The 26,181-nt window shown below is 44.4% G+C and overlaps 1 protein-coding gene across 4 annotated transcripts in view; it reads right to left on the reverse strand.

The window, feature by feature from the left end:
• Window positions 1-26,181, reverse strand: part of CCHCR1 (coiled-coil alpha-helical rod protein 1) — a 52,532-nt gene that overhangs the window by 25,450 nt on the left and 901 nt on the right. For all 4 annotated transcript variants that reach the window (XR_003941522.1, XM_030197414.1, XM_030197413.1 and 1 more), the window contains exons 2-12: window positions 25,680-25,772; window positions 21,849-22,110; window positions 20,893-21,385; window positions 20,532-20,695; window positions 17,659-17,794; window positions 15,914-16,024; window positions 6,824-6,967; window positions 5,396-5,506; window positions 4,804-4,910; window positions 2,658-2,770; window positions 2,094-2,178 (exon numbers count right to left, since the gene is read on the reverse strand). Coding sequence is in view for 3 of the 4 variants with exons in the window: in XM_030197414.1 (XP_030053274.1) it covers window positions 2,094-2,178; window positions 2,658-2,770; window positions 4,804-4,910; window positions 5,396-5,506; window positions 6,824-6,967; window positions 15,914-16,024; window positions 17,659-17,794; window positions 20,532-20,695; window positions 20,893-21,385; window positions 21,849-22,110; window positions 25,680-25,749 (1,796 nt within the window). In the remaining variant the exon portion in view is untranslated. The remainder of the gene's footprint in view (window positions 1-2,093; window positions 2,179-2,657; window positions 2,771-4,803; window positions 4,911-5,395; window positions 5,507-6,823; window positions 6,968-15,913; window positions 16,025-17,658; window positions 17,795-20,531; window positions 20,696-20,892; window positions 21,386-21,848; window positions 22,111-25,679; window positions 25,773-26,181) is intronic.

Genomic DNA, 26,181 nt, shown 5'->3' on the forward strand with positions numbered 1-26,181 from the left:
CTAGGTGGTGATGGATAGTCGAGGACTTCGAGCATCTCAGCCCTTGGCTCATCCACGGTGACCACGGGGAAGGGAATGCAAATAGACATGTCCCTGACGAAGGAGGCAAATGAGAGGCTCTCAGGGGGCGAGAGCTTCCTCTCCGGTGAAGGAGTGGGGTCGGAGGAAAGGCCCACAGACTCCTCTGAGGAGAAATATCTGGGATCCTCCTCCTCCCCTCACAAGGCCTCTTCCTCGGTGTCGGACATGAGCTCTTGCAGCTCAGACCTCAACCGGGCCCGTCTCGACTGCGAGGAACCACGTCCTCGGTGATGGCGTGAAGCGGTGGACTCTCGCGCCGGCGGGGACGAAGCTCCCTCCATCGACGTCGACGGGGACTCCACCTGCGTGGCGGTCAACACCGGTGCCGCAAGCGGCGTCGGAGGCCTCGGCATCGGGCTAGAGCACACTGGCGCCTCCATCAACGGCACCGGGGGCGCAAGCACCCCCGGTGCCGGCAGAGACTGGCGCATCAGCCCTTCCAGAATCCCCAGAAGGATGGCTCGGAGGCACTCGTCCAGGCCCGCTGTCGGGAAAGGCAGGGGGGCCGGTGTGGGTGTCGGTGCCGGAAGCTGCTCGGGTCCAGGAGATGGTACCAAAGCACCCGCGGACTGACGCAGCGACACCTCTTCGACCGAGGGGGAACACTCCTCTCGGCACTGCCGTTTCCTGGGCGTCGAGTCCTCCCTCGAGGTGCCGGAGCTGGCAGTCCCGTGCGTCGTGGGCAACCGATGACGGTGCTTTTTGGTTTTCTTTCGATGCCCGTCATCGGCGCTCGGCGGCAGAGACAAAGAGGAGGTAGAAACCCCCCCCCCCCCCCCCCGGCCTCGAGGGAGTGGCCGGGGCCGACTGCCCGCGCGGCCGCTCACCTCCGCCGTCACCGGCAGGCTGGCGGGCCAACGGTACCTGTGCTCCTGGGGTCGGTGCCAGAGTCAGCGCCGATTTTGTCGACATCGGTATTGAAGATCTGGCCATCGACACCGATGCCGTCGAAGGGCCGGCGCAAGTTCCGAAAAGACGGTCCCGAAGAACTTGCCTCGCCACCTGTGTCCGCTTCCTTAAGCCAAGACACAAGGTGCACGTCTTGGTATTATGCTCCGGCTCGAGGCACTGGAGGCACCAAGCGTGGGTATCGGTTTGCAAGATCTGCCGGCCGCACGGACCACACTTCTTGAATCCGCTAGGGACCTTCGAGGACATCGACGGAAAAATTGCGTCGGCGAAGTCAAAGTCGTCGATGGTGGCGGTGAAAAGGCACACCCGAAAAAGAAAACGACCGCGCGGCCACAAGGCCGCAACGAAGCGCCCTTGTGGCTAAGAGCGACGAGAATACGTGAACGCGTACGCAGAGAAAGAAAAAACCGCGGCTAGGCCGTGATCCGGTTTCCGGGGCTGACAGAGAGAGAGACGATCACACGTCTCTCTCCAGCGCGGAATAAAAAAAAACTGAGCGGGAACGGTCGCACACGGGCGGGAAGACGGCCGCGCATGCGCGGTGGACGTGCCCTGCGTGCGGGACCGCCCGCAAGGTTTTCTTCCGGTTGGTGGGGGCTGCCGTGGACGTCAACCCAGTCGTGAGAACAAGCAGCCTGCTTGTCTTCGGAGAAACTTTGTTACAAAGAGGTGGGGATAGGGATGGTATTTGATATACTGCCTTTCTGTGGTTATAAGCAAAGCGGTTTACTTCTCATATACAGGTACTTATTTTGTATCTTGAGCAATGGAGGGTTAAGTGACTTGCCCAGAGTCACAAGGAGCTGCAGTGGGAATGGAACCTGGTTCTCAGGCCACTGCACTAGCCATTAGCCTACTCCTCCACTCCTTATCAGAGCAGAATGGGGCAGGTCCAACGGGATAAACTTCATGCGGTGAGTGTAGATTACTGTGAAGTGATAAGCAGCTCAGCTATTTTATTTTTTCAAATCTTTTTTTGGAGTAATGGAATACACATACAGTATTAGCTGTAAAAAAAAAAAGCATTTAAAGGATGCTACACAGCTCTGATGGGATTATGTCCCCCATCAGCAAACAACCTAGAACTGATTGTTACTAACCTATCACCTTCTGGTGCAGTCACATTTTTTTTGGCTCTCTCCTCCAGCTGCAACCTGGCTAGTACCGACTTCCGTGCCACCAGACCTAGCACAAGGCAAAAACACTGAAATGAAATATACTTTCCGGCCAGGGCTCTTGAGAAATAAAAGTATTCAGATACCACACCCCTTTCTCCATTCTAATCTTACTTTCATTACACCTGCTGGGAAAACGATGTAAATTTACACATGTATTTTATAATATGCATGCAAATCATGATTTTGCTCACATTCTGCTCAAACTCCTCTCCCAAACACGCCTACACTTGCTTTGCATTACACTAACATTCTCCACACCTACTTTATATATATGTAACTGTAGGGATAATTTATAAAAGCCCCTTTCCACAGGTAGAACAGGGTTTACCTGCAGAAAAACGTTTATAAAATTAACTCCAGAAAGCATGTACACACTACAGAGATGATAACTTCACCATCCTCTTAGAAATAAAAGCCCCCTTCCCCCCCCCACTCCTTTATGTTTTTGTGCAGAGAAGTCAAGATCCTCCTCTCCTTTTCTGTGACCTTGAATCGTGTCGATTCTTTTTGAAGCGAAGGTGATTCTCTGGCCCAGCGCCTGCAGGCGTGAAGCAGCTGCCTTCGTTGCAGACTCCTGCCCCAGAACGACCTGATGGAAACTGAGAAGACAGGCATGTGGATATAGTTCTGAATGCAGACAGAAACATGCACAGACAAACCGACAAACATCCAAACACATTTACATATATGCATTGTTCTTCTAACACCATCAGTCCTGTCTCCCTCATAGACTAATTGATACCAAGACTTTTCTGACAATGGCTTACACTTTTTGATAAGCTTTTAAGATTATTCTAACATGTTATATGTGGGTCTATCAGCAACATATTATAAAAAGATACAGATAGTCCAAAATGCAGCAGCAAGATTATTATAACACAACTCTTCTGTTGTACAATTCCCTAGTGTGGCTGTGCCACATGAACTTTATCTTACCACAGCACCACTTTGTATTTGTTTACACCGGAGTCTGTAACACCTCTCCGGTACTATGTAAGCCACATTGAGCCTACAAATAGGTGGGAAAATGTGGGATATAAATGTAACAAATAAATAAATAAATAAAGTTATGGGGGAAATGATTGAAAGAGTATTGGGCCCTTGATGAATAACTACATTGGCTCCCTAAAGGAACAAGCTATATTTAGGTTATTAACTTTGATTTTTTTTATCATAAATGTAGATACCTAAACTTAAATCTTATGTGCCTAATGGATTTTTGCAGTGAGCATAGGGGAATTTGTTGGAAGTTCTGGGCTTAGATAATATAAGGTCAGTTGGATGGTAATCTAAGGCTTTTAGGATTATTGGATCAGAATTATTGAACCACCAATTTAAGAATGGAAACTAGTCTCTTGGTATTAGGAAAAAAACTAGGAATGTAGGGATCAATATTCAAAGTGATTTAACTGGCCAGGAGAGGCTCCTGGATGGTTGAATTGCTTGATCGGGGTTAACTGGTCATATTGAGTGGCAAGTAAATGGACAGTGTCTTAAAAAATGTCCAGTTAGTGCCTGATGTGAAACCGGCTAGTTTGGGGGCGTTCCAGGGGTAGAGTCAGCACTTGGCTGATTAAGTGCCAATATTCAGCACTTAATTGACCAAAGTAACCGCATAAGTCAGTACTATCTTTAAGCAGTTCACCGTAGCCAATTAAGTACTGAATATCACTCTTAGGGGCCCTTTTACTAAGGTACGCTGAAAAATGGCCTGCACTGGTGTAGACGCGTGTATCGGACGTGCGCAGGTCCGTTTTTCAGCGTGCTTGCAAAAAAAAGGCTTTTTTTGTTTTGCCAAAAATGGATGTGCGGCATAATAAAAAACCCAAAATGGACGCGTGCTGATTTTTATTTTGCCGCACATCCAAAGTCCTCTACTCCGCCATCTCCACCGGGAGGCCGAGTAGGCGCCTACACACCTTACCACTAAGTCAGTGGGTCTCCCGTGTTAACCGTGCGGTAATTTATCATCCTCACTTTAATATTCCCTTATCTCTTGTTTGTCCTAATTAGATTGTAAGCTCTGTCGAGCAGGGACTGTCTCTTCATGTTCAGTGTACAGTGCTCTATAGTGCTATAGAAATGATAAGTAGTAGTAGTAGTCTTTGGGATTCCGGAATCTTGCTACTCTTTGGGATTCTGCATGGAATGTTGCTACCCTTTGTCCTTATCTCTTATTTATCCTGTTTGTCTGTCCTAATTAGATTGTAACATCTATCAAGCAGAGGCTGTCTCTTCAAGTTCAAGTGTACAGCGCTGCGTACATCTAATAGCGCTATCTTTTCTAACTAATTTTGGGGCAGAGCAGCCTGGACTCTTATAGCTCTCCCTCCACGTGAAGCTTAAATATCAAACCACAAATGAAAATCCACCTCCTCTAGGGGAAAAAAACCAAAACAAAACTATTACTTTTACCTGGGAGACCTCCAATGGTATATAAACTTGAATAAATCAATCCCTATGTGAGTTCATGCTACAGAAAGACCCCATCTGTGGAACACTGGATTCTCTCAGGCCTGCAGTGGCAGAGTCCGAAGTATCATTCACAGATCTACTATTTTCCTTCCCCATCTAGAGAACGGTAAGAGTGTGACAGCTTATGATCTCTTCCCCCTCCTCACTAACTTCTTACCTCTTTACAGCATTGTTTAGCTGATGCACCATCTCTTCAGCTTTATCTAGTTGCTGCTGGAGGCGCATCACAACCTCTCGTGCATGAAAGAGCTCGTCCTTTGCTCCCTGAAGAGGTAGAGAGGAGATGAACAACTTAACTGAGATAGAGAGTTATATAGGACCAGATGTTGATGCTCCCTGTGGGCGAGAGGGCTGCACGGTCGACCCAAATTCCAATCCCGCTGCTACCACCATCTGGCTGTGGATTTCTTAGCAATGAAAGCACAGAAATGCTAGAGGATAAAGGTTTAGGTAAAATATGTCAGTTCACTTGCACAAATTGCTGCAGGGTTTTCCCTATATTTTTATTCTCTTGTGATTTCTAGAGGGGGAGGGGGTTAAACATGTGCAGAAATTGCTGCGTGTACTTTTGTTCTGCTTCTACAACTTACCCGTCTGGGTTAAAAACCTACAGAGCTTTATTCCCAGCTTTTTCTTCTTTTTCCTTCCAGGTTTTTCAGAAAATTAAATCCTTGGATAGAAGATGCTAGAATTTCAATTCTGTGCAAGGCAAATGACGTCCTGGTCTATTGCATCCTCCGTGGTCTTACCTTATGGCTGACCCTTTCCATATCCAATTCAGCTGTGCGATCCTGGAGGCTGTGCAAAAGCACTGCCTGTCTCTGGTTCCCAGCTTCCAGTTCCTCCTCCAGATCTAAGACCTAATACAAGCAAAGGCAATATTACCACTGACATGTGCCAATCTCACCTGCATACTTCACCTGGCACGTCTCTCAGCATCCCCATTTTCTCCCTCTGTTAAATTCCCAGGCTCGAATGGGGTAAAGGGAACCTATTTGATTGTGGTTCTGGAACTTGTTTGGGAGTCAAATGTTCTTGTTATACTACAATTTTGTGCAAACGGGAAAAAATTAAAATGAAGATTTTAAAAATTAAATGCCCAGGCTCCACCCTATGAGACAACTCACTTTGTTGACTTTGATTTTTCTTTGCCGGCCGAGGGTGTGAGAGGGAAATTTCCCCCAAGACCAAATCCCGCAAGTGCCACACTTCTAGCAGGTACAGGTTCACTCCTAAAGCAGAATCTGCCATTACCTTCCCTCCCTTCCAAGCAGGCCTGAACACACGACCTCTACGCTCAACTCCAAACCTTCTGTGCCAGTGGATCTCAAACCTGTCCTGAGGGCTCCCCAGCCACTCACGTTTTCAAGATATCCACAATTAATATTCATAAGAGAGATTTCTATGTAAAGGAGGAGTGCATGCAAATATTTCTCATAGATATTCATTGTGGATATCCTGAAACCTTGACAGGCTGGGGAGCCCTCAGGACACCACTGGCACAGAAGGTTCGGAGTTGAGCATAGAGCTCGTGTGTTCAGGCCTGCTTGGAAGGGAGGGAAGGTAATGGCAGATTCTGCTTTAGGAGTGAACCTGTACCTGCTAGAAGTGTGGCACTAGCGGGATTTGGTCTTAGGGGAAACTTCCCTCTCACACCCTTGGCCAGCAAAGAAAAATCAAAGTCATCAAAGTGAATTGTCTCATAGGGTGGAGACTGGGAATTAATTTTTTTTCATTTTAAAATATTGATCTTTTTTTTTTTTTTAAATCACATGGTTAAAATGTGCATGCAAACTCACAGTGCAATTTCATAGCACAATGGTTCTCAATCCAATCCTGGGGACACATCTATCCAGTCAGGTTTTCAGGATACCCACAATAAATAGGCATGAGATATTTATATACAATGGAAGTACTGCATGCAAATCTATCTTGTGCACATTCATTGTGGATATCCTGAAAACATGACTGGAAGGTGTGTCTCAGACTGGGTTGAGAACCCCTGATTTAGCCTTAAGGAACAATTCCGGAATGGAAGGAGGCTGCACGTATTTTCCCCCGTGGATTTGGCCTGCATGCACAGAAAGTGCAAAGTCCGTAGACTACAAAAGTATTTGGTCAGCTCTGTACAGAACCTACATCGATGTAGATGGTGGAGGGGAAGGGGTCTGTTTTACCTTCTTGCGAATCTGGCTCACATCATCACAGTGCTGGATCTCCTGTGACTTCAACTGCAGCATAAGTGCAAACACTTTCTGTCGCCAGCGAGTCAGCAGTGCATGTACTCTCTCTGAATCCATGTCCAGGGACTCTGGCTTGGCCTGAGAAAACACAGAAATAGAGTGAAAATAAAAGAGTGGACAGACCTAGGTTCAAATTCCGCCATGGCCACCAGCTCTTCCTATTTAACAAGAGGGGTGAATTGAGGGGTCCCGAGCCCCCCAAGAAGGCTGGAGTGACCTTAAATCTGACTCCATCTCTAAATAGCACTAGTACTGGGGTAATCAAGGAGTTGTGAAGTTCTAAAAGGAATTGCCACTAAGAGAGATGTTAGGTCTAAGGAAAAGATACCAGCCTTATGACAAACTGGATTTATGTCACAGGTTATACAATGCAGTGAAAAACAGCCTGATACAGCAAAAGCATTTATACTTACAGCCTTTCATCATTAAGTGAAGCCCACAAATCATCATTTGGGATGAGGAGTTTATTTACCAAGATACAAGTCAAATCAGTGATTGACAACAGGCACGTACAATCAATTAATTATAGGAATATAATAATCCAGCTGCAAATAGGTGTTAATTCCTAATCTTTTATAATTTCTTTTACCAATTAGAGGTTTTACAAGGGAAAGCAATTAGTAATTTGTCAATTCTGCTGGACACATTGGTTTCCCTTGGAGAGAGAGAGTGGCAACCCTTTTCTCTCTAACTTAAACCAGGAAATACCCTGATTTTTATAGGTGCCCTCAGGATATGGATAATATGACAGCAGATATACCTGATTGGATCTATGCTAATGTCATGGTTGTCACTGATTGGCTCATGCTAATGAGTAGCTTCTATCTTGCTAACATGGTTTTGTCTTTAGCTCGCTTGACCACAAATCTTAAGCAAGACCCCGCATCCAGCTACACCTTTCCTCTCTCACACCATGGCTGACCACAATCCTGCTCACAGGAAAGTCTCATTTCTCAACTTGTTTTTCTAACTTACATTACAGAAAATTCCACTTTGTAACAGATACGGCTTCCATTTTGTGCTGAAATCCTCCATTTTGTTTCCATATCTATTGACCTAACTTTTCCTAATTTAGTTTATTTAGGCCTCAATCCGGGCTACAAACTAGGCCATACTTTTCCAGTAAGCTCCCAGTTATGTCAGCCATCAGATTTCTGACTCAGCCAAGGTCTGTAATGGCCTGAGCTCTATGACTGGGCCCGCCACCATTCCGGTGGGGGGGTCTCTGGCTGTACCATAATTATACAAGAGCTAACCTGCAAACCACAATCCTACCTTTGCCATCAACTCACTGCAGTGAGTACAGAGAATTCATCTATTTAAAAAAAATGTTACACTCTTTGTCTGTCCACTGTACACATCTATAGGTAGGAGCTGAGAAAGCACATAAGTATTGCCATACTGGGAAAGACCAAAGGCCAATCAAGCCCAGCATCCTGTTTCCAACAGTGACTAATCCAGGTCACAAATACCTGGCAAGATCCCAAAAAAGAACAAAACATTTTATGCTGCTTATCCCAGAAATAGTGGATTTTCCCCAAGTCCATTTAATAATGGTCTATGGACTTTTCCTTTAGGAAGACATCCAAACCTTTTTTAAACTCCGCTAAGCTAACCGCCTTTACCACATTCTCTGACAACGAGTTCCAGAGTTTAATTACACGTTGTGTGAAGAAAATTTTTCTCCGATTCGTTGTAAATTTACTTTCAGCTTGGAGAAGAGACGGCTGAGGGGAGACATGATAGAGGTATATAAAATAATGAGTGTAGTGGAACAGGTGGATGTGAAGCGTCTGTTCACGCTTTCCAAAAAATACTAGGACTAGGGGGCATGCGATGAAACTACAGTGTAGTAAATTTAAAACAAATTGGAGAAAATGTTTCTTCACCCAACGCGTGTCGCGTGCTCGAGGACCTTGGCATACTGTCAGGCTTCTTCCCCGGGAGCACTGGTTACGTGAGTCCTTGGGCCACTACCGTGGAGCGGCAGTGGCAGGCAAGATCACCTTCAAGGTAGAGACAAGACAAGACTGGACCGGAACCCCGGACTGGAGTTCTACACAGGAATACGTGGAACTGGAACGCACCGGACGGGTGCGCACTGGAGTGGAGCCCGCTGGACTGGAACACACTGGAGTGGCCCCACTGGACTGGAACATACAGGAGTGAAACCCGCTGGACTGGAACACACTGGAGCGGAACCCACGGGACCGGAACACACTGGACCTAGGCTTCACCTACGCTTAACCACCTTTCCCCAAGGGTTGAGCCCTCAGGTTCGGGCAGCTGGCAGGACTTACAGGAAAAACCGGAACTGGAACTTGCAAGCAGGAACAGCAGGAATGAGGATCCAGGAGTGCCCCCAGGCACCTAGGCGAAAGCAAGGCAGACAGGCAAGGAATGTCCGGGTTCCGGCACTAGGCAGGTTTAAAGCAATGGTCAGGTCAAGGAACAAGACTAAGGCTGGAGCTTCAGTATCAAGGAGTACTGGCCACAGACTGAACAAGGGCTGAAGCTCCAGAAGCAAAAGAAACACACACGGAAAACCAGCAGGCTAAACACAAGAAGACTAGTAAACTGTACACAAGCTAATAGGAAAGCTATGCCCAAGCAAACCAGTCATACACAAGAAACATACTCTAAGCAAACACAGGAAAGCTGTACACAGGCTGACAAAGCAAAGCTGTGCCCAAGCTAACAAGTCATACACAGAGCAAACTCAGGAGAACTAGTAAAGCTGTACACAAGCTAACAAACAAAGCTGTGCCCAAGCTAACAAGTCAAACACCAGAAACATACACAGAGCAAACAATGTAGCAGTGTACAGAGCACTCTACATACCAGGGCCCTTAGACGAAATGCAAAGGCAAGGGCTGCAGGCTCTAAGTGATTAATAAAGCCTTTCAACACCAGAGGCACAGCTGCAGCAATCTCCTTGCCTCCAAACAGAGGCTTGACACACAGAGAAGTCAGCCCACAGGAAGGAACAGCGGGAGCCATCTTGGATACTGGCATAGAGGAGTCGGCAGCCATCTTGGAAGAGGCATAGCCCACACAGGTGAGGTTCAGTAGGGCAATCAGCACACAGAGCCAGAGAGAAACTAAGACAGAGACAGACACAGAAACAAGCAGAAGCCAGCACAGCCACTGACTCCCCGAAACAGGGTAAGAATGAGGGTGGTCACGGCCACAGACGTGACAACGTGTAATTAAACTCTGGAATTCGTTGCTGGAGAACATGGTGAAGGTGGTTAGCTTAGCAGAGTTTAAAAAGGGGTTAGATGGTTTCCTAAAGGACAAGTTTATAAACCACTACTAAATGGACTTGGGAAAAATCCACAACTCCAGGAACAACATATATAGAATGTTTGTACGTTTGGGAAGCTCGCCAGGTGCCCTTGGCCTGGATTGGCTGCTGTCGTGGACAGGATGCTGGGCTCGATGGACCCTTGGTCTTTTCCCAGTGTGGCATTACTTATGTACCTGTTCAACTCCACTCATTATTTTATAGACCTCTATCATATTTCCCCTCAGCTGCCTTTTCTCCAAGCTGAAGAGCCCTAGCCGCTTTAGCCTTTCCTCATAAGGAAGTCATCCCATCCCCTTTATCATTTTTGTCGGCCTTCTCTGTACCTTTTCTAATTCCACTATATCTTTTTTGGGATGCGGTGACCAGAATTGAACACAATATTCGAGGTGCGGTCGCACCATGGAGCAATACAAAGGCATTATAACATCCTCATTTTTGTTTTCCATTCCTTTCCTAATAATACCTAACATTCTATTTGCTTTCTTAGCTGCAGCAGCACACTGAGCAGAAGGTTTCAACTTTGCACTTGCTCACATTAAACGTCATCTGCCATTTAGATGCCCAGTCTCCCAGTCTCGTAAGGTTCTCTTGTAATTTTTCACAATCCTCCCGCGATTTAATGACTTTGAATAACTTTGTGTCATCAGCAAATTTAATTACCTCACTAATTACTCCCATCTCTAGGTCATTTATAAATATGTTAAAAAGCGTTCCCAGCACAGACCCTTGGGGAACCCCACTAACTACCCTTCTCCATTGAGAATACTGACCATTTAACCCTACTCTCTGTTTTCTATCTTTTAACCAGTTTTTATCCACAATAGAACACTACCTCCTATCCCATGACACTCCAATTTCCTCTGGAGTCTTTCATGCGGTACTTTGTCAAACGCCTTCTGAAAATCCAGATACACAATATCAACCGGCTCACCTTTATCCACATTATTTTTAATTTTTTTTTTTTTGTTACATTTGTACCCCGCGCTTTCCCACTCATGGCAGGCTCAATGCAGCGGGCAATGGAGGGTTAAGTGACTTGCCCACAGTCACAAGGAGCTGCCTGTGCCGGGAATCAAACTCAGTTCCTCAGTTCCCCAGGACCAAAGTCCACCACCCTAACCACTAGGCCACTCCTCCACCCCTTCAAAGAAATGTAGTAGATTGGTGAGGCAAGATTGTCCTTCACTAAATCCATGTTGACTTTGTCTCATTAATCCATGCTTTTGAATATGCTCTGTAATTTTGTCCTTAAATAACAGTCTCTACCATTTTGCCCAGCACCGACGTCAGACTCACCGGTCTATAATTTCCCGGAACTCCTCTGGAACCTTTTTTACAAATCAGCGTTACATTGGCCACCCTCCAATCTTCCGGTACCACGCTCGATTTTAAGGATAAATTACATATTACTAACAATAGCTCTGCAAGCTCATTTTTCAGTTCTATCAATACTCTGGGATGAATACCATCTGGTCCAGGAGATTTGCTACTCTTCAGTTTGTAGGACTGCCCCATTACATCCTCCAGGTTTACAGAGAATTCATTAAGTTTCTCCGACTCATCAGCTTCGAATACCATTTCTGGCACTGGTATCCCACCCAAATCTTCCTCGGTGAAGACCGAAGCAAAGAATTCATTTAATCTCTCCGCTACAGCTTTGTCTTCCCTGATCGCCCCTTTTACTCCTCGGACATCTATCGGTCCAACCGATTCTTTCACTGGCTTCCTGCTTTTAATATACCTACAAAAAATTTCACTATGTGTTTTTGCCTCAAACGCAATCTTTTTTTTGAAGTCCCTCTTAGCCTTCCTTATCAACGCTTTGCATTTGACTTGACATTCCTTATGCTGTTTCTTATTATTTTCAGTCGGTTCCGTCTTCCATTTTCTGAAGGATTTTCTTTTAGCTCTAATAGCTTCCTTCACCTCACTTTTTAACCACGCTGGCTGTCGTTTGGTCTTCCGTCCTCCTTTTTTAATATGTGGAATATATTTGGCCTGGGCTTCCAGGATAGTGTTTTTGAACAGTTGCTTACCTGTAACTGATGTTCTCCATGGACAACAGAACTAATAGCTTCACATGCAGGTGATATCACCATGTGGCATCAAATTTGGAAGAGTATCAGTTTACTAGATAGAATAGTCTAGAGGGTTTTGTACAAGTGCAGTAGACACAGAGCCAGGCTGCCAACAGAATAAATAGCAAAACAGGTGATTAACATCTACAGAGAGGTGAATGTGGAATTGCTTATTCTGTTATCCATATGTAGAACACCGGTCAAAATAAGTAAGGAAAAATTTGGTCTGCCTACTCATTTTCCATGCTGGAACCAACCAATCCCCCTTTCAAAAACAGAAAATATATGGGCAGCTGAAGGCTAAAATGGGGAAACTGCCTCTCTGTACAACATGCCTCAAAGCTCTCTAGACTCTAGCATAGGCTAACAAGGTAGACTATTTCCTTGTCTGCAAAAGAGTTGTAATCTCCCTGTCTGAATAATTGTTACACTTTAAACACATCCTGTTAAGAACCAGGCTGTAAAACAGAAGCAAAATGGATCATCCACGAGAACCGGCCCTTAAACTAGGAGACCCGTCTCCTGGGGGAGGTTCAGCTTATCTACCCATTAATGAACCAAGTCTGTTTACCAGACACCTGAGCCAATCCAGTACTACCAGAATCACTGAGCCTGGATGAAACATCACATTTTGCAATACTCGCCCATTACAGCACTGTACAAAATGCCTGCATGAGGCCACTTCTGCAGAAAAACTTCCAAACCCACCATCCAGTGTTTCTTCCTCTGACTGAGAAACAGCAGAACTTTGGCATTCTGACTAGAAACCATCATATCCAACATTGGGGTCCTCCACTGGTTTGCAATCGTGGTTAAGGCCCTCTTCGACAGTTCCCGTTCTTCTGAATCCAGTACATATCTGCACAAGATATCTGCTTTCAATTTTCAGATCTCACAGTGTGCGCTGACCACACTGCCTAAAAGTGATTCTCAGTCCACTGAAACAATACGAAGGCCTCTTTCGCTACTGCTCGACATTTCATTCTTCCTTGGTGAATGACATAAGCCACTGGAGTATTTTGGAAAAAAAAAAAATCTCTTACAGCCTTGCCCTGCAGCAAGGACTGGAAGGCACAGAAGGCTGTTCAAACAGCCCGTGTTTCTAAGCGATTGATTGATCAAGATGCTTTGGTGGTCATGTCAGCTCTGAGCCACTTATTTCAGACAATGAGCCCCCTGCTGACAAGATTCATAATGGGGAGCCTCCAAAAACATCCCTCTCACAAGGTTCCAACAATTCCACCCCCATTTCAGACTGGCTGTGGCCTCTACAGTTCATGTGAAGGGGAAGGGAAGGGATGTATTTTGTTCATACCAGAACTGGCAATGGTATTATGTAAGCCACACTGAGCCTGCAAAAAGGTGGGAAAATGTGGGATACAAATGTAACAAATAAATAAATAAATTGGGACTTGATATACCGCCTTTCTGAGGTTTTTGCAACTACATTCAAAGCGGTTTACATATATTCAGGTACTTATTTTGTACCTGGGGCAATGGAGGGTTAAGTGACTTGCCCAGAGTCACAAGGAGCTGCAATGGGAATCGAACTCAGTTCCCCAGGATCAAAGTCCACTGCACTAACCACTAGGCTACTGAGGCAAATTTGGTGCTACAGAACCAACAACTTAGGAGGAATGACTGTAGGAGCTGCATATAAGAACGAGTCCAGAGAACAAGATCAAGAGTCACTGCCATGGAACCTAGCACCTACATATAGTCCAAAGCCTCAGGTACCTTCTTCCCCTACTAGGGCCTATACCCAATCCTGGAGCTTTTAAAAATCCTTTGTTTGCTATCAAAACAAGCTCCGAAATATTCTATACATTGTGAGAATTCCAGCTTGCTCTTTTTAAGATATACCCAACCTAGGAATTGCAGAAACTGAACTACCTGAGCGATAGCCTGATGATTCTCTTTGTCCGCTTTGCCCATGTTGGTTCCAGTCACAAAATGGCTGCCAAGACTTCCTACGGCAGCCTTGCAAGAATGCAGCAGGAGGTTCTGGCAGCCATTTTGCAACTGGAACCAACACGGGCAGGAGCAAGTCCTCTGCCCATGCTGGTTCCAATCAGAAAATGACTGCTGAGACCTCCCACGGCAGTCTTGTGAGGCTGTCTTGGCAGCCATTTGGATTGGAGTAACACATGGGGCAGGAATGATTGGAGTTTGTTCTTGGCCCCAAAGAGGACACTAGACCACCAGGGTCACTTCAAGGGAGCATCACAGGGCAGGAATAAGTGTGGTTCATTTCTGCCTCTGAAGAAACCACTAAACCACCAGGGCTTCACTAAGGTAGGCTCAAGGAAGGCCTACAGGTGGTTGGGCAGGAAGTGGGGGGGGGGGGGGGGGTGGAGAGAGGTTCAGTTTCAGCCAAAACCCGAACCCGGATTTTGGGTCAGTTTTGGTGCCTAATCCAAAACTGGAATTCAGATGAACTCTACTTTTAGTTTCAGTTTTCATTAGCTGCAGTCCATTTGTGAGGACGCTATTTTGCTTGGAAGTTAAATACGGTCTTTCATTATTTAAATTGTTATATTCTGGCTTGGATATTGTGGGTTTAGCAGAGGAATGCAGACTGCAAGCAATGACAATTCCCAGTGGCCCCCAAGGGTTCACATTTACTCAACCAAACTTAAGTTTTTATTTTGGTTTCAGCTGCAGCCAAAACCAAGTGATGAGTTTCAGCTGAAGTTTCAGTTCTGGCTGAAAGCTTTCAGACCGTTTCAGTTTTGACCTAAATTTAATATTTCATGACTAATTCCCTGGTATTTAAGTCACAGGGGACAATTCTATAACAGAGCACCTAGAATTGCACATCCAGAGGGCAGTACGAGCCTAGTCTATAAAGGAACACAGAGGCCTAAGTTTCTTTTTGGAATACTTGCATAACCAGGTATCAATACAACTAATATTTAGCTTGTGTAAATCTGAGCGTCTAAGTGTGGCAGCACCCCACATAATTTACACCATTCCATAAGTCCGTATGTAAGTGGGAGCCCCGCCTACGTCCCCCCTTGCAAATACCCGCTATGTAAGTTAAGTGAGTATTTGCAGAAATTAAATGCCACTATTCTAAACATTTATGTACATAAAGCACAAGTAACTATGAAAGCCAAGGTTAAAGAACTGCCCCCATACTGTGCCTGAAGGACAAAGTGAGCACCTTTTAAAGCCAGCAGCCTTTTTGTCAGTCATGGCAGGGGAAAGAGCTTATGCCAAATCAAAATCTTTTTAGAGATCAGGCATTAGATAGAAAAGATATGAAAAAGAATCTGAGGAAGCCCCTATGATAAAAAGCTCCCGCCGACCCTGCAATCTGTTCAGTGGATGAAAAGACTTGAGGGGCTTTGTGGAGGGCTACCTGGTGCAGTAGTTACTGCCTTCTAATCTATTCTAGCCTACGAGTTGACACTCTCCATGTGGGGCTGTTCATTCTCCCTGTCCATGGAGCTCAACAAGTGACACAGCAAATTTCCCTAGTCCACCCACCGCCTTTCATTCCAGCATCTTCTACTTCCTTCCTTCCTCTTGCTCAGTTCCAAAGCCCCTGTGCAGTGCTGCCTCCTCTTACCTCCCTTTTCACCTTTCACTGGCACTGCACAAAACTCCCATGCTTTCTTGCAGCCTCCATACCTTTTTAGCCAGCTCCTCCTCCTGGATGGACAGAATGTCTGTCAGGGAGGACAGACGGACATTCAGAAGCTCCATTGAGGTCTTTAATACCTCCCGCTCTCTTTCCAATTGCTGTGGACATAAACATTAATGAGTAATAGGTTAGAACTTCTTGACTAAAAGTCCTTCTGGTTGGCTCGACCTACCATGTAATTACAGGCTGTGGTATATCTCCAATAATCTTCCTTCTTCATCCTTACCGCTGTCCTCTCTACTGTATCTATCCTACATGTACTTGAAATCCTAACTATAATTTTCTACCACCTCTGCTGATCAGTTATTCCAGGCACCCACCTCCCTCTCAGGAAAGAAGCATTTTCTCTAAGTCTTTTCCCCTACAGCATAGCATCACAACCCCTTGTTCTTCTGCTTCCCACTCTTTGCAATACACTTTATTCCCAAACTTAAATTTACTTGTATTTTATTAATGATAAGTATCCAACCAAACAGTAAACCATACAACAATACATTTTTATCCAACTGTTTAAGTCAGAAAAACTTGTACCTGCCTATGCACTCCCCCCCCAAATCAAAGAAATTCCCACAATAAAAGACTTGAGAAAGGAGGTCTTGACTTTTATAACCTCCCCTCTCGTATCAGGCCCACTTTTCCATCTCCAACCCCCTTTATCCCTCTTTTGATCCCCTCCAACTTAATCTCCAGTGTTCCAAAGTGTCCCACCAGCAAGGCCCCTGAATTTGAATTTAATAGGGACATTTATTAGACAGCACTAGTGCATGACAGATTTCTATTTTGCATAGTTATAATGCACTTTTCCTGACTCGTCTTAAATCTGGATATAGGGCAGGATGAACGATGTTGCTCAAGGTCATCAATTGAGCGGTGGACACCAATAAAGACAACCAAAGAATTTTTCTTGTCCCCGAGATCTAATTACAACCCTGGTTGAACCTCATGCTCTGAGTCACTCCCAACACCTCTCACAGTGCACTACTTCTCAATGACGTACCTAGCTTGCTTGCCACCCAGGGCGCATCACCCCCACTACCCTTCCTCCTAGCAAGGGGCTGCATGGAGAAGTCGCTAGGCTGTTGACTCTGCCGGTCCCCTGCCCCGGAACAGGAAGTAACATCAGATGGGGCAGGGGACCGGAAGAGCAGACAACTGTGCAACTGCTTCATGCACCCCCTTGCTGCCTACCCTGCCCTTGGTATGCTGCTACTTCCCAAGCAAAAGCAAAAGTACTCTCACTTGTATTTATACAATAAACACCTTACATAATAATGGGCTGAGAATAACTTGATATCTGTCAAAAGTGCTACTTTTTAAATATGGCAGCTGTTGGCTGCAATCTGTTTGAAATGCCGCATAGTCTAACTGCATGACAACTGTGCCTCTTATTTTTAAGAAGGAATTGTGGGAGAATTTTGACTTTATTATGTGAAGCCTGAGAACTCATATCTTGCTATGTGTGTACCCCTGAAGCAGCCGCAGGGCAAAACGTGGTGCCATGTTGGGTAATTTTTGTTATTCACAATAAAGGATGTCAGATTTATTGGTGCAGCTTGCGGTTTTAGTTCCTTCTCACATCAGCCCTGGACCCAGCACAACTATACTCATATTTACAGTAACTAAAGATAAATCTTACCCTTGTCCACAGCACAGAAGTGATCTTTCGTCTGCTGGTGTTAAAAAAAAACCAAATGCTGCTGCCGAGATCCTCAAATTGTGGCCCCAGGCTCACCTGCACAGTTGCGACGAGCTGCTCTTTCTCCTGTCGCCATTCCTCTGCCCTGGTGTCATCCGGCACCAGCTGTCCAACGTATGTTCTCAGCTGCTGCACCAGAGATTTCTGAGAGTCCAGCTCTGTATTGGCTCCCCTTAAGGCCCCAGAAAAAGTGAAAAAAAGGAAGGGAGGAGTTTACAGATTATCCCTGATGCTCTCTGAATGGTATTTCAAAAGGAAATATTTTGAAAAAACGAAATAGACTACCTGTACCTTGAGCCAGTTCCACAGAGAATGGCCCCCATAGTCCGCCAACTAGCTTAAGGCTATGGATCAGCTTTTCTATCTAAAGTTTTTCCTTTGAAAAATCTGTCATTTGCTTTTGACATCGTTTAACAGTTCTTATTGTCTGAACTGATGTGGCTTATTATGTTAGGGATTGTAAGAATGGGAGATGATAATTGATCTAGCCTCAGATGGGATGTGACGGGTTGTATTGTTAATTGGAAATGTGAGGAGAGTGGGTTTGATATAATTCATTATATTAGAGTTTTTTGGGTAGTGGGGGTTATGATTTTGTTTTAGACTAGCTTATTCTCGTGGGGGGGGGGGGGGGGGGGGGATGTTGTAACCTGCTTTCTTCATCTCCCGAGTAAACAGTTTCTTCCTTAGAGGGGTACTGAAATCTGATGTTTTTCTCTTAAGCAGCCTTAAAGGCCTATGGTTATATTTATGGGATAAGATTTTCTCTGTGACACAACTAATTTTTTTTTGAGATTGTACGTGATTGGATTGCTTAGAAATGTCTGAAATCCTGTTTACCAAAACAACAGACTTCATACAAATAGTATAAGGCCAATACCCTGTAGATGCTTTTAATTTTTAATATTTTAATTTTTTATTTTGAGCTCAGTGGTGCCACTCACACGGTCTTAGACTTCACCGAGGAGAATCATGCACCTCAAATCATCACAGGTCAATAAAGTTCAAAACATTACTTATATTTTCAATCTTGAATCATTTTACAGCTCTTATAAAAATCGTACATGACTATTACTGAAGAGGATGAGGAGTAATAATTTATTTGTAACATTTGTATCCCACATTTTCCCACCCATTAGCAGGCTCAATGTGGCTTACATAATACCGTCAAGGCGAACGCCAAGTCCAGTAGATATTAAATAAATACAGTTTAAAATATGGGTATACAAGTATAACAAGGGTCAAGGAACTAAGGAATATACAATGTCCATTATGATGTGAGGTTTTGATGCATTACGGAGTTAAGGCATTTAAGTTGGATCAGTAGACTAGGCCTTGCAAAACAGATAGGTTTTTAATGAACGCCTGAAGTTTAGATGGTCATGGATCGTTTTCACACTCTGGTAGTGAATTCCACATTTGTGTACCTAAGTAGGAGAAATTGGATGCATAGGTTGATTTATATCTGAGTCCAACGCAGCTTGGATAGTGGAGGTTCAGATAGGAACGTGACGCTCTGGTTCTGTTTCTGGTTGGAAGATCTATGAAGTCAACCATGTATCCCAGGGTTTCACCGTAGATAATCTTGTGGACCAAAGAGCAAATTTTGAAGGTAATACGTTCCTTGACTGGGAGCCAGTGCAGTTTTGATCGGAGAGGTTTAACGCTATCAAAACGTGTTTTACTGAATATCAGCCTGGCTGCTGTGTTATGGGCTGCCTGGAGCTTCTTCAAAAGCTGTAATTTACATCCCGCAAATAATCCATTGCAGTAATCTGCGTGGCTCAGAACCATTGATTGTATCAAGTTCGGGAATATTTCCCTTGGGAAGGTCTTAGACATTTTAGTTTCCACATAGAATGAAACATCTTCTTTATAATGGAATCATATAAGATTTTTATCAGAGCTGTAGAATGATTCAAGATTGAAGATATAAGTAATGTTTTGAACTTTATTGACCTGTGATGATCTGAGGTGCATGATTCTCCTCAGTGAAGTCTAAGACCGTTTGAGTGGCACAGCAGAGCTCAAAATAAAAAATTTAAATATTAAAAATTAAAAAGCACTTACAGAATATTGGTTTTATACTATTTGTATGAAGTCTGTTGTTTTGGTATTTTAATGCCCATCAGCTTATTGATAATTCAGTGTTGTGGTGAAATTTCATTGAAATCATGTTTAGACATGGAATTTTTCCACTTGAAAATTGAATATAAACTCCATATTAAATTTAAATCTTTGTAGTGTAACTAAGGGCTTCTTTTACAAAGCCATGTTAGCGATTCCCGCACAGCAAACGAGATGAAGCTTATAGGAATTGACTTGGCTTCCTCTCATTTACCACACAGGCATCGTTAGTGCAGCTTTGGAAAAAAAATAAATAAAAGCTCTCAATTCTCACTTTTTGAAGGGAAACAGCCCTAGTTTGTACAGTGGTAAAAATTAACCCTTCCTCTACCAGGAGACAAAGCTGCTACCAACCCCTATTCCTGTTTGCAAAAAATGGACGCCCTTCACTCGAGTGACAACTGTAGCAGAAGCCCTCTCCCTCATCTCTCCTACTTCACCTTAGTTCCCCCCCCCCAATTATTCAATTGTTTTCAGCCGGGGCTCTGCTCATCTGAAGAGAAACTGGACTTGGGCATCATGAAGAATATAAAAACCTGATGTATGACTTCTGCAAGGAAACTGCAGGTCTGGGCCTGGATCTGGAACATCTATTAACTAATGCATTTTGGGATTTGAAGTCCCTGCTTCAGCCAGCTCTGAAATTGAAACTACAGGTAGCCAACTGCATTGAGATGATAAATGGATCTTTATAATAATAGGACTGGCTCTGAGTCTCTGTCCAGTAGCTGGTTAACAAGGCAGGACCACATGTATGCACCTGTGTGTAGGTGTCTACCTACCTTAGCTGCTCTGCGAGGACTTCTCTCTCTTGATTGGCTGAGAGGAGCTCTGCCTGGAGCTGCATTACTTCTTGCCGTACCCTCTCCCGCTCTTCCTCCAGAATCTGCACCTTGTGCTGCAGTTGAACAACCTCCTCACTGTGGGCCTCTGTTGCTTTCAGGAGCTGGATGGAGAGAAAGACGCAGGCATTTAACTCTCAATGAGCATGACACAGTCTTAAAGTGACAGTCCTCTGAGACGTGTAGGATCTAAGAGTGACAACATGCACAATGGTTCCTTTACTAGCGCCAGATGAAAACAAGGCTTTTAGTAACAACTCCCTGAGGAGTGCTGGAGGACAGAACAGTTCCAGTTCCTCACCTTCTCCTGGTAGTGCTTCTGTGCCTCCTGGAGCTCCTCTCTCAGTCTGTTCATCTCCTGCACTCTCTTGCTCTCTTTCCCTGTTACCTCATGCAGCTCCTCTCTTAGTCTGTGTGCCTCCTGCTTTCTCTCCCTTAGGATCACCATGTCCTCCTTTTGCCTCTCCAATTCTGCCTGGGCCTGGTCCCTCTCCCTGGTCAGACTCTCTTCCAGGTCTTTCAGTTCTTCCTGCTGGCGTAGGGCCTTCTCCTCCACTAAGGCCCGCTCCAGTTCTGATGCTCTCAGCTGGGCTTGCAGACCCTCTGCCACCTCCTGCAGAAAGGCCAGGGTGGCCTCCCGCTCATGTTCCAAATGGGTAGTGGCGGTCCCGAGCTCCTGTGCCTTAGCCTCCAGCCACCAGATGTCGCTGGTCTGCCGAGAGATGGTTTCTGCCTTCCTGGCGAGTTCCAACGCATGCTGGGGGGCTGTGAAATCAGCATCTCTGTCCTGTGATCTGGAGCAGGGTGACAGAGAACCAGGGCTAGAGTGTCAAATTCTAATCATTACACAGTAATACAGCATTATCAATGTACAACGTAAAATGATTCCTCATACAGCACCGTGTACACTATATAAAACCAAACAAAATCATTATTTATGTAGAGTGTTAACAAGTGTATGCATGTGGTATTGTATAAAGCACACACAGAAACATTAATATCAGGACACAGGAAATGATTAGCAGAAAGCTTATCATCTATCATCTTGCCTGGAGTCCTACCAGGATCAATTCTGGGGTTGGCGGCCCTCTTGGCTGTGGGCAGGGGGAAGAAAGATTGGCATTCCCACTCTCACCAAACACACACTCACCTCCTTACAAGGACTAGAATAGAAATGGCAGAGAAAGCAACTGAAATCCCTAGCCCAGTCAAGCAATTTTAGAGGCACTGCAAAACTTTCCCGAATTTCTGCCATACCTGGCTCTGATGCCTGTCTCTTTGAAGGCTGTCCGGCTACGCCCACGGTGGGCATCCCTTCCATCTGTGCTCCTCTGTGCTGCTTTGAGATACTCATTTTCCCGCCTCAGGGCTAGGAGCTCTTGGCACAGTGGGGTCCAAGGGTTGGGAGCCACAGCAGGAGGCGATAGAGACACTGGGCGTGTGGCGTGTGGAGCAAGCGGTGGTGTGGCAAGGGGAGGCTTTCTCTGGAAATGTGACGGGGGTATTAACTCAATCTGACCTAAAGAACAAGAGCAAACCATAGTTTAAGCTTCACACCTTTTGGTTCAGTTTATGTTTGAAACCGACTACAAAATTTCATCCCCTCCACCAGCCCCCTGCCAAAAGAAATATCTCTCTTCCAATCTGTGTTTGAAGTTAGCTTAGCAAGGTTTAAGAAAGGTTTGGATAAGTTTCTAAAAGAAAAGTCCATAAGCCATTATTAAGATGGACTTGGGAAAATCTACTCCATATTTCTAGGATAAGCAGCATAAACTCTGTTTTACTGTTCTTGGATCTTGCCAGGTCCTTGTGACCTGCACTGGCCACTGCTCGAAGGTCCATCAAATCCAGTATATCCTGTTTCTGTCTATCCCAGTATGGCAACGCTTATGTTCTCTGCCTTTCTACCCAAGTTTACAACAGAAAGGGGGATGTGGATGGGAGGAAAAGCCGAATGCTTGAAGGACAAGGCATTTCTCAACAAAAGAAGAGAACATACTTGGAAATGCCCAGCTTCTTGAGGATTCCCCCCATGAAAAGTTTGAAGGCAGGCTGGTGGGGTAGATGCCAGCAGTGTTATGGCCTTACATGGGAAAATATTTTGCAGCTTTTCATCAGCTCATTTGCATCCAAAGTAGCTTCATATGCCATGCTTTTATGGAACATACTTTGCCAGTGGGCATGCACGTATCCATGCGTACATCTAGGCATGGGCATAATATACACCAGATTTAGGGAACTAAGAAATATGACACTCTTCTCCATTCTGAGCACTGGTTACCAATGCGATACCGGACCATCTTCAAAATCATCACCGGAAACTTTCAAGTTCTTCATTCAGGATGCCTCTATTCCTGATTAAGAATCTCAATCCAAACGCTCCAACATGTACTTTATGTTTGTCCCTCCAATACTTTCTCACTCCATCTACTCATCTTCAAATTCGTTTGCACTCTGCTAGAACATTTTCTTTCTCAGTTCTCTCTCCTATCCTCACTTGATTTACAGAAGGAACTGTGGTTAGTTAGGTTTAGAGCCCTTCCCAAAAGCTATCCTGTCTGAACCACATGATCCCTACTATAGTCGCTGTCGCTCTACTGCAGCAACACTGTGCCCTCACTGTCATAATTACATAAGTATTGCCATACTGGGACAGACCGAAGGTCCATCAAGCCCAGCATCCTGTTTCCAACAGTGGCCAATCCAGGTCAGAAGTACCTGGCAAGATCCAAAAAAATTCAATACATTTTATGCTGCTTATCCCAGAAATAAGCAGTGGATTTTCCCCAAGTCCATTTTAATAATAGTCTATGGACTTTTTTATTTTATTTGTTAACATTTGTATCCCACATTTTCCCATAGTACCGGACAGGCCTATGCAGGCTCCAGTGTGAACAAATACAGGGTGATGTTGTGGTAAGATCAAGTTCATGTGGCATAGCCAAATTAGGGAATTGGAGAACAGAAGAGTTGTGTTAACCAAACTTTTATTAAACCCTGCTAAGCTAACCGCCTATACAACATTCTCTGGCAATGAATTCCAGAGTTTAATTACACATTGAGTGAAGAAAATTTCTCAGATTCGTTTTAAATTTACTACTTTGTAGCTTCACCGCATGCCCCCTAGTCCTAGTACTTTTGTAAAGAGTAAACAAGCAATTCACATCTACCTGTTCCACTCCACTCATTATTTTATAGACCTCTATCATATCTCCCCTCAGCCATCTTTTCTCCAAGCTGAAAAGCACTAGCTGCTTCAGCCTTTCCTCATAGGGAAGTCATCCCATCCCCTTTGTCATTTTCGTCGCCCTTCTCTGTACCTTTTCTAATTCCACTATACCTTTTTTGAGATGCGGCGACCAGAACTGAACACAATATTCGAGGTTGCACCATGCAGCGATACAAAGTCATTATAACGTCCTCATTTTTGTGTTCCATTCCTTTCCTAATAATACCTAACATTCTATTTGCTTTCTTAGCCTCCACAGCAGCACACTGAGCAGAGGTTTTCAATGTATTGTCAACACCGCTGCCTAGATCCCTTTCCTGGTCAGTGACTCCTAACATGGAACCTTGCATTACGTAGTTATAATCCCTTCCCACCCTTTGTATTTCTTAGATTAATACTAATATTATTTTTTTTATTAGTTTTACATACCACCTCAAGCATAAGTCAAGCTGTTGTACATATTATATTATATTACCTTTTTCATAAAGCACAGTGTTTCTCTATACTTCCAGGTTCACTTGGGGGCTCATTTTCACAGCACTTAGACTTACAAAGTTCCAAACTTTGTACGTCTAAGTGCTTTGAAAATATGCCTCTTGGTGTGTTCACCTGTTGGAGTTGTTCATACAGGTTTCTCATTTCTCTCTTTTGCTTTATATAACAAATGGGATAGGCTGATGGTCAGGTTGACAGGAGAGTACAAGAGCACAGCTCCTTGTGACCTACATTTATACTCTGTGGTCTATGTTTATATTTTTGGATACATTTTTGCTATGTACATGATGCATTACTATGAGTATCAGTTTATGACCCTATAACTACAAAGATCCTGGAGGGTTTAGATAACCTTTCAGTTTTGGGTTTCTGGACGATGATTTCGTTCTTTGAAATAAGCTTGGAATGTTGTACATTTTGTTTATTGTGTATTATAAACATATTACCTTTTTAATAATCACCCTCATTGTAACCTAGGCTTCCTTTTGTTTCTCCCCCCCCCCCCCCCAATTCTGTATAATTAATTTTTCATTTGTACATCTATTCAGTGGCACTATCTGGATAATACTACTGAATATCCTTCCAAACTGCTTCACCACTATTCACGCTTAGATTAAGTTATTTGCAGTATATTAAATTAAGCTGAACTGGGAACAGTTACAGCTAGATGAATGCATGTTCCCTACTACTTTTGCTGGTTCCTGGTGCCTGTTCTGTGATGCACATTGGAGTTTATGCTGCCTTTATGAAATAAAGATAACTAGTCACCTTTTTGACCTTTCCACATAGGTGCTCTGTCATAAAACAGCAACCCCTAAGGGGGCTATTTCTTTATCTATAAAATTTATAACCCACACCATCTACTATTCAGAGCAGCTTACAGAAGTTCAACAATAAAAGCTCATAACATTCACAATACGACCATCATATTAACTAAATAATCACTGAAATCATTACCCATACATACACATTACATAGTAGCAGAGGCATAGCCAGACCTTGATTTTTTTTTTGAGGGGGGGAGCCCAAAGTTGGGGGCACATTTTGCCCTGCCTCCCCGCTGCTCTCCACCCCTGCCTTAACCCTAAATACCTGGGCTGGTGGGGGTCCCCAAGCCCCGGCAGCAGAAGCCTTCCTTTGGCGCTACTCAGCACTGCACTACCTGCCCTGCTTTCCTGCCCTGGCGTACATGCTCGGTTTTAGTGAACTTGAGCATGCTTGAGGCTCACACATGCTCAGTTTCATTAAAACAAAGCATGTGAATGAGGGAGGGACCCCCGCCAGCCAAACCAGCAGACTATTTATTTATTTACTATGGGGGACCAACCCCAAATTGGAGGGGACCAAAAAGAATCCAGTATTACCTGCTGACTTTGGTATTGTAAAAGCCGCTGGAGGTTCAAGATTTTCCCTTTCCTTCTTTCGGTCATCCATTTCTTTTTAGGGTTATTGTCCTCCTGTGAAAAGGAGATACATGCAAAAAGGAAAAGGCAGAAATCCTTTAATACCAAGTGATTGCAAATGGCTACATGTTGCTACATATTTCTCATGATACTAAACACTTACAATAAAATCACAATTGTAGCTGATACAAACTGCTAGAGATTTGCAAGATGTTATATTTCTGCACCAGTATTCATACTAATACAGTTTCAAATACACCAATACATACTATATAGTTTGAGTACCCATTCTTCAATAAGAGTTAGTAGAGGTATATGACAGAATAATGAAATGCCCCATATTGTGTCAGATCAAGGCACCACACAGACCCCCTACACTAAACCATCCCAGTTCAGACAGTGACTAATCCAGTCCAGATCTTAACGCATATGCTGCATTCCTTGTTGCTTTCTCAAGTCTACC

Source organism: Microcaecilia unicolor, chromosome 3 (assembly GCF_901765095.1).
Source record: "Microcaecilia unicolor chromosome 3, aMicUni1.1, whole genome shotgun sequence".
In the NCBI taxonomy this organism is placed as follows: Eukaryota; Metazoa; Chordata; class Amphibia; order Gymnophiona; family Siphonopidae; genus Microcaecilia; species Microcaecilia unicolor.